Source organism: Oncorhynchus gorbuscha, linkage group LG14, assembly GCF_021184085.1.
Source record: "Oncorhynchus gorbuscha isolate QuinsamMale2020 ecotype Even-year linkage group LG14, OgorEven_v1.0, whole genome shotgun sequence".
NCBI lineage: Eukaryota > Metazoa > Chordata > Actinopteri > Salmoniformes > Salmonidae > Oncorhynchus > Oncorhynchus gorbuscha.
In genome coordinates this window covers 76,009,439-76,026,857 of record NC_060186.1, presented here as the reverse complement: position 1 = coordinate 76,026,857, position 17,419 = coordinate 76,009,439, and the positions used below count along the sequence as shown (strand labels likewise).

The following is a 17,419-nucleotide window of genomic DNA, read 5'->3' as shown; positions in this document are numbered from 1 at the left end:
GCAGAATCAAGAGATGGACATTATTTTCTTTTGTCCTTTTCTAGGAAACAACACCGTAGAACAGTGGTCTGGACGCCAGAAAAATGCTTCAAAACTTTGTTTTTTTACACTTCAATGCAACATTTACAATTTCTTAATTAAGACAGAAAAAAAAAAGTATTTGTTTTAGATGCTTAGCCTTTTGAATATCACCGTTGCTGAAGAAGCCTTGTGGAGGACAGAGAGAGAAGAGGATGGACTTGATTTAAAAAACAAAAACACAGTTGTATGTCTAGTAAAGTCAAAAGTAAGGCCACTGGGGAAACACTGAAGACCATTCAACTTCGTAAAGCAGGTAAATATGGAGGAAACTTGCGATGCAAATTACAAACAAAATCTTAAGTAATGAGAGGCAACATTCTCTGCCTGAGTTTACGATGTAATTGACAAATGACAGGTGGACAGACAGTCACAAATTTAAAATTTAATTTTTTAAAAACAAAATGTGGAAAAAGTAGTTCAAACAACGACTCAACTCAGACCCTGTCTGGAACAAACGGACTCGGGGGGTGACCTCATCTCCCAAACGCATGACATGCTTTCCTCACACACCAGAGATACATTAAAGCTGTGCTCATTCATATTTGAACTGAACATTTAAAACAAACATTTAATTAAAACAAAAGAAAAATGGTTGTTTACAACGCGCTGGTTTTTGAGGATTTTCAGCTTTTTAAATGATTCAGATCCGCACAAGGTGACTAACAGTTTTGAAACAACTCTGCAGAAAATGGGACGATACTCCATCCTTGTAAACCCAACCTGGCCACACACACACACACACACACCACACACACATAATAAATAGATTGGAAAAACAAATATATATTACCCAATGTGCAGTCACCAAACACACAAATCAACATGGTTTTCATCATGAAAAAAAAAAACCTCCCCTGCTTTGAACAGAACAAGGCCTTAGTTAATTTAACATTACAGCGTAACACTCTTCTTTCATGAAACAGTCATGATGTGTTGTTCAGTTCCACGGCCAAATACACACACACACACACACGGCCAAATACACACACACACACACACACACACACACACACACACACACACACACACACACACACACACACACACACACACACACACACACACACACACACACACACACACACACACACACACACACACACACACACACACACACACACACACACACACAGGTGTCTAGAAGATACTGTAGCCACTAAGACACCCCAGATAGCCACATCAACAAGGGAGCAGAACACATAACAGGTATCGGTTGTTGTGACGAACAGAAAAAGGCAAGCGTGCCGTTAATCTTCTTTTTCTCACGACACAGATCTGTCTGGGCAAGCCTGTCCGTTTATAACCCTGCCACTGGCTCTGGTGACGTGCTCAATCCATCCCATGGTGCATTGTCTTCTGACAGGTGGCCTCACTCCTACCAAACAATAGACAAAAGTGTCGCTGTCTGACCCAAGACAATGCCCTACTTGGAGATGCCAGAGTGGCAGCAGAGTTGGAGAGGGACTTCATGCTTAGCTTCATTCAGAGTGGACAGACAGGGTTACCGTGTGGGCCGCAGGACGTTTCAGAAAGCGAGAGAGACAGAGAGAGAGACAGAGAGAGAGAACGAGACAGAGAGAGACAGAGAGAGCGAGAGAGAGAGAGAGTAAGAGAGAGAGAGAGAGACAGAGACAGAGAGAGCGACAGAGAGAGCGAGAGAGAGAGAGAGCAAGACAGACAGAGACATAACATGCAGCATATGCCAGCGAACAAAGCCCAGGCCCAAACCAAGACAGTCCTCACTGAAGAGAGATACTCTTTATCCCCACTAGAGAGGCACAAGTTCAAGTCTGTATCCACAGTCATCACCACCATCAGCAGCCGTGGTAAAAACATCAGTATGTTTTCCACTAACCTTGCAGTTGGAGATGAAGCCTAGAGAGACGAGTGTTCTGTGTAACAGAGCTATACATAAATGACTCTTCTGTGTACATAGTGAGACAGACAGACAGTACCAAACCTGGACTCTGCTGTGTCCATAGTTACACAGACAGACAGTACCAAACCTGGACTCTGCTGTGTACATAGTGAGACAGACAGACAGTACCAAACCTGGACTCTGCTGTGTACATAGTGAGACAGACAGACAGTACCAAACCTGGACTCTGCTGTGTACATAGTGAGACAGACAGACAGTACCAAACCTGGACTCTGCTGTGTACATAGTGAGACAGACAGACAGTACCAAACCTGGACTCTGCTGTGTCCATAGTAACACAGACAGACAGTACCAAACCTGGACTCTGCTGTGTCCATAGTAACACAGACAGACAGTACCAAACCTGGACTCTGCTGTGTCCATAGTGAGACAGACAGACAGTACCAAACCTGGACTCTGCTGTGTCCATAGTAACACAGACAGACAGTACCAAACCTGGACTCTGCTGTGTCCATAGTAACACAGACAGACAGTACCAAACCTGGACTCTGAGATTGTATGCTTTTATACATATGTATCTATATTCAGCTGAAACCACTTGATGCCTGTCTGCCTGCCTGCCTGCCTGCCTGTCTGTCTGTCTGTCTGTCTGTCTGTCTGTCTGTCTGTCTGTCTGTCTGTCTGTCTGTCTGTCTGTCTGTCTGTCTGCCTGCCTGCTGTCTGTCTGTCTGTCTGTCTGTCTGTCTGTCTGTCTGTCTGTCTGTCTGTCTGTCTGTCTGTCTGTCTGTCTGTCTGTCTGTCTGTCTGCCTGTCTGCCTGCCTGCCTGTCTGCCTGTCTGTCTGCCTGTGTTGAGGTCCATTCTGAAGCTGAGGGGGGCAGTAGGCATTAAGGGCTCGTTAGTTCCCATTAAGAGAGAGAGGGAGCAGTCTTGTGTTTTCTGTACATGGGTGGTAGTTTAGAGATCATTGCAGAAGGGGTAGCCGGGACGTGGGGAGAGGATACTGGTGGTGGAAATAGTTTTGTCTAATTTCACGGTTGGTAATAGTTGGGGGTGAAGTTGGACTCTGCTCTGGTCTCTGAGCCTTGTGAGTGAGTTTTGAGTTGAGAGTTTTGAGTTGAGAGTTTCTTCTTTGACATGATTCCTGTTTTTGGTACGCTGGGACATTTTGTAGTTCTGTGGTTCAGAGCTGTAGGGTAGAGTGGTATAATTCAGGTAGAAGGCCCCAGCAGAAGCCTCAGTGTTTCCTGGTCAGCTGTAGGGTAGGGTGGTAATAATTCAGGTAGAAGGCCCCATCAGACGCCTCAGTGTTTCCTGGTCAGCTGCAGGGTAGGGTGGTAATAATTCAGGTAGAAGGCCCCAGTAGAAGCCTCAGTGTTTCCTGGTCAGCTGTAGGGTGGTATAGTTCAGGTAGAAGGCCCCAGCAGAAGCCTCAGTGTTTCCTGGTCAGCTGTAGGGTGGTATAGTTCAGGTAGAAGGCCCCAGCAGAAGCCTCAGTGTTTCCTGGTCAGCTGTAAGGGGGAGTGGTCCTGCTGCAGGGGCATCAGGCTTCCTTTAACAGGGGGATATCTAGAGAGATAGAGATCATAGCATCAGGCTACAGTACAAAACGCAGGTAGAAGTGAAGATGGGATGTTTAACGGCCAACGCTAAGCCTTCGACAGTTGAGGACATGCATTTATACACAAACACGGCACTACCTACCATCAGAGAAGTCGTCTACGGAGGTGACAGAAAGCAGGCTGTGCTGGTCGCTGCTCTCGGAGTCTCTACGTCTGGCCAGAGTGACCAGGGGCGGCACACCACCACACGCACCTCCTCCGTGCTCCATAACCCACGACGACGAAGAGGAGGGGGCCTGGTGGACTAGTACTGTCTCTGCGCGACGGGAGGATGAAGAAGAGGAGGACGTGGAGGGGAGGCACAGCTCTGTATCTCTGTGATGGTGGGACTGAGACCTACTGCTGGGCCTCTCGGCCCCCTGGGGCCCCTCAGACAGGACGATCTGGACCCGGGACTCTGGAGGCGGTGGGAGGGAGGCACCTCCGCTACCGTAAACCGCCTCCTCATAGGAGGGGAGGGCCACCTGGAGCCCCTCCACCACCATGGAGGCTGGCTGGCCTGGTACACCCTGCTCACGCCTGGAGAGAGAGGGGGAAGGGAATAAAATGTAAGAGAAAGAATGTGTGTACGAGAGAGGGAGGAGAGAGAACTTTAGGTTATTGCATGCCGCCCAGTATTTCTGGTGGTGTGGTGCTGTGTGATGTTCCTGTCCAAGACTAGAGGTGGTTGTGGAACTCATCATAGATGGCGCCAGGCCTCACGGCCCCCCAGACAGGCCCCCCAGGCACCACATGGCCCCCCAGGCACCACACGGCCCCCAGACAGGCCCCCAGGCACCACACGGCCCCCAGACAGGCCCCACACGGCCCCCAGACAGGCCCCACACGGCCCCCAGACAGGCCCCACAGCCCCCCAGACAGGTCCCCCAGGCTTCACAGCCCCCAGACCTGACAACACAATCAACAGAGCTGCCTACTAACATTAGATCTAATGAGTGCTGACTGTTAAAAATCACAGGACCAGAGACAATTTCTCGACATCCGACCGTAAGGCGCTACAGAGGGTAGTGCGAACGGCCCAGTACATCACGGTGGCCAAGCTTCCTGCCACCCAGGACCTCTATACCAGGCGGTGTCAGAAGAAAGCCAATAAAACTGTCAGAGACTCCAGTCACCCAGGTCATAGACTGTTCTCTCTGCTACCGTACGACAAGTGGTACTGGAGCACCAAGTCTAGAACCAAGAGGCTCCTGAACAGCTTCTACCCCCCCCAGCCATGAGACTGATGAACAGCTTCTACCCCCCCAGCCATGAGACTGATGAACAGCTTCTACCCCCCCAGCCATGAGACTGATGAACAGCTTCTACCCCCAGCCATGAGACTGATGAACAGCTTCTACCCCCCCCAGCCACGAGACTGATGAACAGCTTCTACCCCCCCCCAGCCATGAGACTGATGAACAGCTTCTACCCCCCAGCCATGAGACTGATGAACAGCTTCTACCCCCCAGCCATGAGACTGATGAACAGCTTCTACCCCCCCCAGCCATGAGATTGATGAACAGCTTCTACCCCCTCCCCCAGCCATGAGACTGATGAACAGCTTCTACCCCCCCCCCAGCCATGAGACTGATGAACAGCTTCTACCCCCTCCCCCAGCCATGAGACTGATGAACAGCTTCTACCCCCCCAGCCATGAGACTGATGAACAGCTTCTACCCCCCAGCCATGAGACTGATGAACAGCTTCTACCCCCCAGCCATGAGACTGATGAACAGCTTCTACCCCCCCAGCCATGAGACTGATGAACAGCTTCTACCCCCCAGCCATGAGACTGATGAACAGCTTCTACCCCCCCAGCCATGAGACTGATGAACAGCTTCTACCCCCCAGCCATGAGACTGATGAACAGCTTCTACCCCCCAGCCATGAGACTGATGAACAGCTTCTACCCCCCAGCCATGAGACTGATGAACAGCTTCTACCCCCCCCCAGCCATGAGACTGATGAACAGCTTCTACCCCCTCCCCCAGCCATGAGACTGATGAACAGCTTCTACCCCCCCCCAGCCATGAGACTGATGAACAGCTTCTACCCCCCCCCCCAGCCATGAGACGGATGAAGAACTAATCAAATAACCACCGGACTATTTACATTGACCCCCCATGAGACTGATGTTTAATCATGCATTCCCTTCACCCCCCCCCACAGCCACACTGACTCGACTGATGAACACTGACTCGGTACCCCCCACCCCCCCCACACTGACTCGACGGACACTGACTTGGTACCGAACCCCCTGTAAGCCTCCACACTGACTTGGTACCGTACCCCCTGTATTTAGCCTCCACACTGACTTGGTACCGGTACCCCCCACACTGGCTTGTTTTTACCCCCTGTATTTAGCCTCCACACTGACTTGCTGTTTAGCCTCCACACTGACTAGGTACTGGTACCCCCTGTCACCTCCACACTGACTTGGTACCGGTACCCCCTGTATTTAGCCTCCACACTGACTTGGTACCCCCCCTGTATTTAGCCTCCACACTGACTAGGTACCGGTACCCCCTGTATTTAGCCTCCACACTGACTAGGTACCGGTACCCCTGTACCTCCACACTGACTAGGTACTGGTACCCCCTTTAGCCTCCACACTGACTTGGTACTGGTACCCCTGTATTTAGCCTCCACACTGACTAGGTACCGGTACCCCCTGTATATAGCCTCCACACTGACTAGGTACTGGTACCCCCTGTATATAGCCTCCACACTGACTTGGTACTGGTACCCACTGTATTTAGCCTCCACACTGACTAGGTACTGGTACCCCCTGTATTTAGCCTCCACACTGACTAGGTACTGGTACCCCCTGTATATAGCCTCCACACTGACTAGGTACTGGTACCCCCTGTATATAGCCTCCACACTGACTTGGTACTGGTACCCCCTGTATATAGCCTCCACACTGACTAGGTACTGGTACCCCCTGTATTTAGCCTCCACACTGACTAGGTACTGGTACCCCCTGTATTTAGCCTCCACACTGACTTGGTACCGGTACCCCCTGTATTTAGCCTCCACACTGACTTGGTACCGGTACCCCCTGTATTTAGCCTTGTTATTGCTATTTTATTGTGTTACTTTTTATCATTACATTTTTTTACTTTCGTTTATTTGGTAAAAATGTTCTTAACGCTTTCTTGAACTGCACTGTTGGTTAAGGTCTTTTCAGTAAACATTTCACTGTGAGGTCTACACTGTTGGTTAAGGTCTTGTCAGTAAACATTTCACTGTGAGGTCTACACTGTTGGTTAAGGGCTTGTCAGTAAACATTTCACTGTGAGGTCTACACTGTTGGTTAAGGGCTCGTCAGTAAACATTTCACTGTGAGGTCTACACTGTTGGTTAAGGGCTCGTCAGTAAACATTTCACTGTGAGGTCTACACTGTTGGTTAAGGGCTCGTCAGTAAACATTTCACTGTGAGGTCTACACTGTTGGTTAAGGGCTCTACATTTCACTGTTCTACACTGTTGGTTAAGGGCTCGTCAGTAAACATTTCACTGTGAGGTCTACACTGTTGGTTAAGGGCTCGTCAGTAAGCATTTCACTGTGAGGTCTACACTGTTGGTTAAGGGCTTGTCAGTAAACATTTCACTGTGAGGTCTACACTGTTGGTTAAGGGCTCGTCAGTAAACATTTCACTGTGAGGTCTACACTGTTGGTTAAGGGCTCGTCAGTAAACATTTCACTGTGAGGTCTACACTGTTGGTTAAGGGCTCGTCAGTAAACATTTCACTGTGAGGGGTCTACACTGTTGGTTAAGGGCTCGTCAGTAAACATTTCACTGTGAGGTCTACACTGTTGGTTAAGGGCTCGTCAGTAAGCATTTCACTGTGAGGTCTACACTGTTGGTTAAGGGCTTGTCAGTAAACATTTCACTGTGAGGTCTACACTGTTGGCTAAGGGCTTGTCAGTAAACATTTCACTGTGAGGTCTACACTGTTGGTTAAGGGCTTGTCAGTAAACATTTCACTGTGAGGTCTACACTGTTGGTTAAGGGCTTGTCAGTAAGCATTTCACTGTGAGGTCTACACTGTTGGTTAAGGGCTTGTCAGTAAACATTTCACTGTGAGGTCTACACTGTTGGTTAAGGGCTTGTCAGTAAACATTTCACTGTGAGGTCTACACTGTTGGTTAAGGGCTTGTCAGTAAGCATTTCACTGTGAGGTCTACACTGTTGGTTAAGGGCTCGTCAGTAAACATTTCACTGTGAGGTCTACACTGTTGGTTAAGGGCTCGTCAGTAAACATTTCACTGTGAGGTCTACACTGTTGGTTAAGGGCTCGTCAGTAAACATTTCACTGTGAGGTCTACACTGTTGGTTAAGGGCTCGTCAGTAAACATTTCACTGTGAGGTCTACACTGTTGGTTAAGGGCTCGTCAGTAAACATTTCACTGTGAGGTCTACACTGTTGGTTAAGGGCTCGTCAGTAAACATTTCACTGTGAGGTCTACACTGTTGGTTAAGGGCTTGTCAGTAAGCATTTCACTGTGAGGTCTACACTGTTGGTTAAGGGCTTGTCAGTAAGCATTTCACTGTGAGGTCTACACTGTTGGTTAAGGGCTCGTCAGTAAACATTTCACTGTGAGGTCTACACTGTTGGTTAAGGGCTTGTCAGTAAGCATTTCACTGTGAGGTCTACACTGTTGGTTAAGGGCTCGTCAGTAAACATTTCACTGCGAGGTCTACACTGTTGGTTAAGGGCTCGTCAGTAAACATTTCACTGTGAGGTCTACACTGTTGGTTAAGGGCTTGTCAGTAAACATTTCACTGTGAGGTCTACACTGTTGGTTAAGGGCTTGTCAGTAAACATTTCACTGTGAGGTCTACACTGTTGGTTAAGGGCTTGTCAGTAAGCATTTCACAGTAAAGTCTACACTTGTTGTATTCGGCGCGTGTGACTAATAAAGTTTGATTTGATTTGAGTATGGCGGTTAACTGTTGAACCGTTTCTCCTGCAGCTTTCACAGTGGTTTCATTTGCTGCGCCTGTTAACCTGTAAAACCAGGTACATTTTTAACTTCACCAAACTGGATCTGAATGGTCCAAAAGGGCAGCAAAACACACATGCAGAGGTAAAAGGTGTGTGTGTGTGTGTCTCGGTGTGTGTGTGTGTGTGTGTGTGTGTGCCTCGGTGTGTGTGTGTCTCGGTGTGTGTGTGTGTGTCTCGGTGTGTGTGTGTCTCGGTGTGTGTGTGTGTGTCTCGGTGTGTGTGTGTGTGTCTCGGTGTGTGTGTGTGTGTGTCGGTGTGTGTGTGTGTGTGTGTGTGTGTGTGTGTCTCGGTGTGTGTGTGTGTGTGTCTCGGTGTGTGTGTGTGTGTGTGTGTCTCGGTGTGTGTGTGTGTGTGTCTCGGTGTGTGTGTGTCTCGGTGTGTGTGTGTGTGTGTGTGTCTCGGTGTGTGTGTGTGTGTGTGTGTCTCGGTGTGTGTGTGTGTGTCTCGGTGTGTGTGTGTGTCTCGGTGTGTGTGTGTGTCTCGGTGTGTGTGTGTGTGTCTCGGTGTGTGTGTGTGTCTCGGTGTGTGTGTGTGTGTGTGTCTCGGTGTGTGTCTCGGTGTGTGTGTGTGTGTCTCGGGTGTGTGTGTGTGTGTCTCGGTGTGTGTGTGCGTCTCGGTGTGTGTGTGTGTGTCTCGGTGTGTGTGTGTGTCTCGGTGTGTGTGTGTGTCTCGGTGTGTGTGTGTGTCTCGGTGTGTGTGTGCGTCTCGGTGTGTGTGTGCGTCTCGGTGTGTGTGTGTGTCGTCTCGGTGTGTGTGTGTGTGTCTCGGTGTGTGTGTGTGTGTGTGTGTGTGTCTCGGTGTGTGTGTGTGTGTCGGTGTGTGTGTGTGTGTGTGTGTGTGTCGGTGTGTGTGTGTGTCGGTGTGTGTGTCGTGTGTGTGTCGGTGTGTGTGTGTGTGTGTGTGTGTGTGTGTGTGTCGGTGTGTGTGTGTGTGTCTCGGTGTGTGTGTGTGTGTGTCGGTGTGTCGGTGTGTGTGTGTGTCGGTGTGTGTGTGTGTGTCTCTCGGTGTGTGTGTGTGTCTCGGTGTGTGTGTGTGTCTCGGTGTGTGTGTGTCTCGGTGTGTGTGTGTGTCTCGGTGTGTGTGTGTGTCTCGGTGTGTGTGTGTCTCGGTGTGTGTGTGTGTCTCGGTGTGTGTGTGTGTGTGTCTCTCGGTGTGTGTGTGTGTGTGTGTGGGGGGGTGTGTAACCTGCTGTGGTGGAAGGACTTGAGTTTGGGCTGCAGCAGAACAAACAGCACCACCAGCAGCAGCAGGAGGGCCACAGAGGAGGCTGTGGACGCTACGATGGACAGCGCTGGCATCGCCATTGGAGACCGCAGCTCCTTATCTGAGACAGACAGAGAGAGAGAGACAGAGAGAGAGAGAGACAGAGAGAGAGAGAGAGAGAGACAGAGAGAGACAGACAGAGAGAGAGAGACAGAGAGAGACAGAGAGAGAGAGAGACAGAGAGAGAGAGACAGAGAGAAAGATGGAGAGGTTTAGGATTGTTGCTTTGGCAGAACAATTATCTACTTCTGTCATGCAATAGAGCACTGTGAAATTTAATTTAATTAAGGGAGGGAGACAGTCAGGAGACAGTCAGGAGACAGTCAGGAGACAGTCAGGAGACAGTCTGGAGACAGTCTGGAGACAGCATGCACTAGACGATACTTTTTTACAAAATGTATAAAACGTGAGTTTGATATTTCCTGAGCATTTGGATAGAATCAACGGAAGGGTTCCTCAACGTTCTACTGAGACAACGAGCTCTTAGTCTGACTCAGACAACTAAATATGGATGCTGGTCTACTACACTACATACAGTAGGATGTGAGGGGGGTGAGGGGTATATGAGGGGTGTGGGGTATGAGGGGTATGAGGGGTGAGTGGTGTGAGGTATGAGGTGATGGGTATGAGGGGTGAGTGGTGTGAGGTATGAGGTGATGGGTATGAGGGGTGAGTGGTGTGAGGTATGAGGTGATGGGTATGAGGGGTGAGGGGTGAGTGGTGTGAGTGAGTGTATGAAGGGTGAGGGGTAGGTGAGTGGTGTATGAAGGGTGATGGGTATGAGGGGTGAGTGGTGTGAGGTATGAGGTGATGGGTATGAGGGGTGATGGGTATGAGGGTGAGTGGTGTGAGGTATGAGGTGAGGGGTATGAGGGGTGAGTGGTGTGAGGTATGAGGTGATGGGTATGAGGGGTGAGGGGTATGAGGGGTGAGTGGTGTGAGGTATGAGGTGAGGCGCATGAGGTGATGGGTATGAGGTGAGGCGTATGAGAGGTGAGGGGTATGAGGGGTGAGAGGTATGAGGTGAGGCGTATGAGAGGTGAGGGGTATGAGGTGAGGGGTGAGAGGAGAGATGATCTTACCTGGGCTGAGGCGGCAGGTGATCTGCATGGGTGCGTCCCACTCCCCATTCTGACAGGTCAGGAACTTGTAGTCCCCCTTCAGAGCGTAGCCCTCGTCACAGAAGTACTCTATCACGGTCTTCTGGGTGAGGCGGTGGCAGGGGGACGGGTGGCACCTGTAGCCTCCGTTCTCTGGCTCCGTGGGAGGGGGGCACACTGGGGGGAGAGAGGAGAGGTAAAGATGGAGACAGGGAGCGAGAGAGCGAGACAGACAGCAGGAGAGAGAGAGAGAGAGAGAGAGAGAGAGAGAGAGAGAGAGAGAGAGAGAGAGAGAGAGAGAGAGAGAGAGAGAGCAGGAGAGAGAGAGAGACAGCAGGAGAGAGAGAGAGACAGCAGGAGAGAGACAGCAGGAGAGAGAGAGAGACAGCAGGAGAGAGAGAGAGACAGCAGGAGAGAGACAGCAGGAGAGAGAGAGAGACAGCAGGAGAGAGAGAGAGACAGCAGGAGAGAGAGAGACAGCAGGAGAGAGAGAGACAGCAGGAGAGAGAGAGACAGCAGGAGAGAGAGAGACAGCAGGAGAGAGAGAGAGAGAGAGACAGCAGGAGAGAGAGACAGCAGGAGAGAGAGAGAGACAGCAGGAGAGAGAGACAGAGGAGAGAGAGAGAGAGCGAGAGAGACAGCAGGAGAGAGAGAGAGAGAGAGAGCAGGAGAGAGAGACAGCAGGAGAGAGAGAGAGAGAAACAGCAGGAGAGAGAGAGCGACAGCAGGAGAGAGAGAGCGAGAGAGAGAGCGAGAGAGACAGCAGGAGAGAGCGAGAGAGACAGCAGGAGAGAGCGAGAGACAGCAGGAGAGAGCGAGAGACAGCAGGAGAGAGCGAGAGACAGCAGGAGAGAGCGAGAGACAGCAGGAGAGAGCGAGAGACAGCAGGAGAGAGCGAGAGACAGCAGGAGAGAGCGAGAGACAGCAGGAGAGAGCGAGAGACAGCAGGAGAGAGCGAGAGACAGCAGGAGAGAGCGAGAGACAGCAGGAGAGAGCGAGAGACAGCAGGAGAGAGCGAGAGACAGCAGGAGAGAGCGAGAGACAGCAGGAGAGAGCGAGAGACAGCAGGAGAGAGCGAGAGACAGCAGGAGAGAGCGAGAGACAGCAGGAGAGAGCGAGAGACAGCAGGAGAGAGAGAGAGACAGCAGGAGAGAGCGAGAGACAGCAGGAGAGAGCGAGAGACAGCAGGAGAGAGCGAGAGAGACAGCAGGAGAGAGCGAGAGAGACAGCAGGAGAGAGCGAGAGAGACAGCAGGAGAGAGCGAGAGAGACAGCAGGAGAGAGCGAGAGAGACAGCAGGAGAGAGCGAGAGAGACAGCAGGAGAGACAGCAGGAGAGAGAGAGAAAGACAGCAGGAGAGAGAGAGAGAGACAGCAGGAGAGAGAGAGAGAGACAGCAGGAGAGAGAGAGAGAGACAGCAGGAGAGAGAGAGAGAGACAGCAGGAGAGAGAGAGAGACAGCAGGAGAGAGAGAGAGACAGCAGGAGAGAGAGAGAGAGACAGCAGGAGAGAGAGAGAGACAGCAGGAGAGAGAGAGACAGCAGGAGAGAGAGAGAGAGACAGCAGGAGAGAGAGAGAGAGAGAGAGAGACAGCAGAAGAGAGAGAGAGAGACAGCAGGAGAGAGAGAGAGAGACAGCAGGAGAGAGAGACAGCAGGAGAGAGAGAGACAGCAGGAGAGAGAGAGAGACAGCAGTAGAGACAGCAGGAGAGAGAGAGAGAGAGACAGCAGGAGAGAGAGAGAGAGACAGCAGGAGAGAGAGAGAGACAGCAGGAGAGAGAGAGAGAGAGAGAGACAGCAGGAGAGAGAGAGAGAGAGACAGCAGGAGAGAGAGAGAGAGAGACAGCAGGAGAGAGAGAGAGAGACAGCAGGAGAGAGAGAGAGACAGCAGGAGAGAGAGAGAGAGAGACAGCAGGAGAGAGAGAGCGAGAGACAGCAGGAGAGAGCGAGAGACAGCAGGAGAGAGCGAGAGACAGCAGGAGAGAGAGAGAGACAGCAGGAGAGAGAGAGAGACAGCAGGAGAGAGAGAGAGAGACAGCAGGAGAGAGAGAGAGACAGCAGGAGAGAGAGAGAGAGACAGCAGGAGAGAGAGAGAGACAGCAGGAGAGAGAGAGAGAGAGACAGCAGGAGAGAGCGAGAGAGACAGCAGGAGAGAGCGAGAGAGACAGCAGGAGAGAGCGAGAGAGACAGCAGGAGAGAGCGAGCACGTCCCCGTAAACACCTACAAGGGAGCAACAACCTCCCCACATACCCTCACAGAAACAACAAAAATGGAGTACAGCTCTGTGGAACACTGGGTCTGTACATAGTCAATGGTAGGCTGAAAGGGGACTCTTTTGGTAGGTACACCTACAGCTCTGTGGAACACTGGGTCTGTACATAGTCAATGGTAGGCTGAGAGGGGACTCTTTTGGTATGTAAAAAAAAAATAAAAAAAATAAAGGGAACACTAAAATAACACATCCTAGATCTGAATGAATGAAACATTCGTATTAAATACTGTTTTCTTTACATAGTTGAATGTGCTGACAACAAAATCACACAAAAATGATCAATGCTGTACGCAGATGACCTGGTGCTGTCTCCCACTAAGGAGGAATTACAGCAGCACCTAGATCGTCTTCACAGGTTCTGTCAGATCTGGGCTCTGACCGTTAACCACAGGTTCTGTCAGCCCTGGGCTCTGACCGTTAACCACAGGTTCTGTCAGCCCTGGGCTCTGACCGTTAACCACAGGTTCTGTCAGCCCTGGGCTCTGACCGTTAACCACAGGTTCTGTCAGCCCTGGGCTCTGACCGTTAACCACAGGTTCTGTCAGCCCTGGGCTCTGACCGTTAACCACAGGTTCTGTCAGCCCTGGGCTCTGACCGTTAACCACAGGTTCTGTCAGCCCTGGGCTCTGACCGTTAACCACAGGTTCTGTCAGCCCTGGGCTCTGACCGTTAACCACAGGTTCTGTCAGCCCTGGGCTCTGACCGTTAACCACAGGTTCTGTCAGCCCTGGGCTCTGACCGTTAACCACAGGTTCTGTCAGCCCTGGGCTCTGACCGTTAACCACAGGTTCTGTCAGCCCTGGGCTCTGACCGTTAACCACAGGTTCTGTCAGACCTGGGCTCTGACAGAAAAAATAAACAAATATAATGACACTCCAAAAAAGGTCCGGAAATCAGGGTGACAAATATAAATTCTATTTGGACATAGTTCTATTAGAACACACCAACAACTACACATATCTAGGACTAAATATCAGCAACACAGGTAGCTTTAACATGGCTGTGAATGAGCTGAGAGACAAAGCAAGAAGAGCATTCTATGCCATTAAAAGGGACATTAACATCGACATTCCAATTAGAATCTGGTTCAAAATGTTCCAATCAGTTCTAGAACCAATTGCTCTATATGGCAGTGAAGTATGGGGTCCACTCTCTAATAATGAATCAACCAAATGGGACAAACATCCAATCGAAATACTGCATGCAGAGTTTTGCAAGACTGTATTGCAAGTGCAAAGAAAAACTCCAAATAAGGCATGTAGAGCAGAATTGGGCCAACACCCCCTCCTCATGCCAGTAGAAAAAAGAGCCATCAAATTTAAACCATCTAAAAACAAGTGACCCCAAAACATTCCATCACACAGCTCTACAATGTCAAGAGATGAAACAAGAGAAGAGTCCCCTCAGCCAGCTGGTTCTGAGGCTCAGTTTACAAACCCAAACCAACCCCATAGAGCCTCAGGACAGCACTCAGAAAATCTGGCCCAAATCATCACAAAACAAAAATAAAAATATATCACCTATTGGAAAAACACCACAAAAAAAGTAAACTTCAATGCTATTTGGCTCTAAACACAGTACATGGTGGCAGACTATCTGACCACCGTGACTGATAGAAAACTGAGGAAAACATTGACTAGGTACAGACTCAGTGAGCACAGTCTGGCTATAGAGACCGGTCGTCACAGACCAACCTGGCTGCCCAGAGAGGACAGGCTGTGCTCACTCTGCTCCACGGGACAGAGCTGCATTTCCTATTACACTGTGACAAATACTCAGCCCAAAGAGAATATTTATTTACCAAAATTATAATTCAATACAAAGAATACGAAACTATAAAAGATGAAGAAAAAAATCTAATATTTATTGGGTGAAAATCCAAAATGTGCAGTTTTGGCAGCCGAATATGTCTTTCATACCAGGTCATGTGTCTTCTCAGTCATGTTGACACTGGTCTACTACCAGGTCATGTGTCCTCTCAGTCATGTTGACACTGGTCTACTACCAGGTCATGTGTCCTCTCAGTCATGTTGACACTGGTCTACTACCAGGTCATGTGTCTTCTCAGTCATGTTGACACTGGTCTACTACCAGGTCATGTGTCTTCTCAGTCATGTTGACACTGGTCTACTACCAGGTCATGTGTCCTCTCAGTCATGTTGAGACTGGTCAACTACCAGGTCATGTGTCTTCTCAGTCATGTTGACACTGGTCCACTACCAGGTCATGTGTCCTCTCAGTCATGTTGACACTGGTCTACTACCAGGTCATGTGTCCTCTCAGTCATGTTGACACTGGTCTACTATCAGGTCGTGTGTCCTCTCAGTCATGTTGACACTGGTCTACTACCAGGTCGTGTGTCTTCTCAGTCATGTTGACACTGGTCCACTACCAGGTCGTGTGTCTTCTCAGTCATGTTGACACTGGTCCACTACCAGGTCATGTGTCCTCTCAGTCATGTTGACACTGGTCCACTACCAGGTCATGTGTCTTCTCAGTCATGTTGACACTGGTCTACTACCAGGTCATGTGTCCTCTCAGTCAGTAGACAACTACCAGGTCATGTGTCTCCTCAGTCATGTTGACACTGGTCTACTACCAGGTCATGTGTCTCCTCAGTCATGTTGACACTGGTCTACTACCAGGTCATGTGTCTCCTCAGTCATGTTGACACTGGTCCACTACCAGGTCATGTGTCTCCTCAGTCATGTTGACACCTACTACCAGGTCATGTGTCTTCTCAGTCATGTTGACACTGGTCTACTAAAGGTCATGTGTCTTCTCAGTCATGTTGACACTGGTCTACTACCAGGTCATGTGTCTTCTCAGTCATGTTGACACTGGTCTACTACCAGGTCATGTGTCTCTCAGTCATGTTGAGACTGGTCAACTACCAGGTCATGTGTCTTCTCAGTCATGTTGACACTGGTCTACTACCAGGTCATGTGTCTTCTCAGTCATGTTGACACTGGTCTACTACCAGGTCATGTGTCTTCAGTCATGCACACTGGTCTACTACCAGGTCATGTGTCTTCTCAGTCATGTTGACACTGGTCTACTACCAGGTCATGTGTCTTCTCAGTCATGTTGACACTGGTCCACTACCAGGTCATGTGTCCTCTCAGTCATGTTGACACTGGTCCACTACCAGGTCATGTGTCCTCTCAGTCATGTTGACACTGGTCCACTACCAGGTCATGTGTCTTCTCAGTCATGTTGACACTGGTCTACTACCAGGTCGTGTGTCTTCTCAGTCATGTTGACACTGGTCTACTACCAGGTCGTGTGTCCTCTCAGTCATGTTGACACTGGTCTACTACCAGGTCGTGTGTCTTCTCAGTCATGTTGACACTGGTCTACTACCAGGTCATGTGTCTTCTCAGTCATGTTGACACTGGTCTACTACCAGGTCATGTGTCTTCTCAGTCATGTTGACACTGGTCTACTACCAGGTCATGTGTCTTCTCAGTCATGTTGACACTGGTCTACTACCAGGTCATGTGTCTTCTCAGTCATGTTGACACTGGTCTACTACCAGGTCATGTGTCTTCTCAGTCATGTTGACACTGGTCTACTACCAGGTCATGTGTCTTCTCAGTCATGTTGACACTGGTCTACTACCAGGTCATGTGTCTTCTCAGTCATGTTGACACTGGTCTACTACCAGGTCATGTGTCCTCTCAGTCATGTTGAGACTGGTCAACTACCAGGTCATGTGTCTTCTCAGTCATGTTGACACTGGTCTACTACCAGGTCATGTGTTCTCTCAGTCATGTTGACACTGGTCTACTACCAGGTCATGTGTCCTCTCAGTCATGTTGACACTGGTCCACTACCAGGTCATGTGTCCTCTCAGTCATGTTGACACTGGTCTACTACCAGGTCATGTGTCCTCTCAGTCATGTTGACACTGGTCTACTACCAGGTCATGTGTCTTCTCAGTCATGTTGACACTGGTCTACTACCAGGTCATGTGTCTTCTCAGTCATGTTGACACTGGTCTACTACCAGGTCATGTGTCCTCTCAGTCATGTTGACACTGGTCTACTACCAGGTCATGTGTCTTCTCAGTCATGTTGACACTGGTCCACTACCAGGTCATGTGTCCTCTCAGTCATGTTGACACTGGTCTACTACCAGGTCATGTGTCTTCTCAGTCATGTTGACACTGGTCTACTACCAGGTCATGTGTCCTCTCAGTCATGTTGAC

General features: G+C 49.8%; 1 protein-coding gene across 1 annotated transcript in view; it reads right to left on the bottom strand.

The window, feature by feature from the left end:
• Positions 1-2,685: 2,685 nt before the first annotated feature.
• LOC123995409 (sushi domain-containing protein 6-like) overlaps positions 2,686-17,419 on the bottom strand; it is a 69,222-nt gene continuing 54,488 nt past the window's right edge. The window contains exons 4-7 of the mRNA XM_046298992.1: positions 10,922-11,116; positions 9,762-9,900; positions 3,664-4,100; positions 2,686-3,528 (exon numbers count right to left, since the gene is read on the bottom strand). Coding sequence (XP_046154948.1) covers positions 3,503-3,528; positions 3,664-4,100; positions 9,762-9,900; positions 10,922-11,116 — 797 coding nt within the window. The 3' untranslated portion in view covers positions 2,686-3,502. The remainder of the gene's footprint in view (positions 3,529-3,663; positions 4,101-9,761; positions 9,901-10,921; positions 11,117-17,419) is intronic.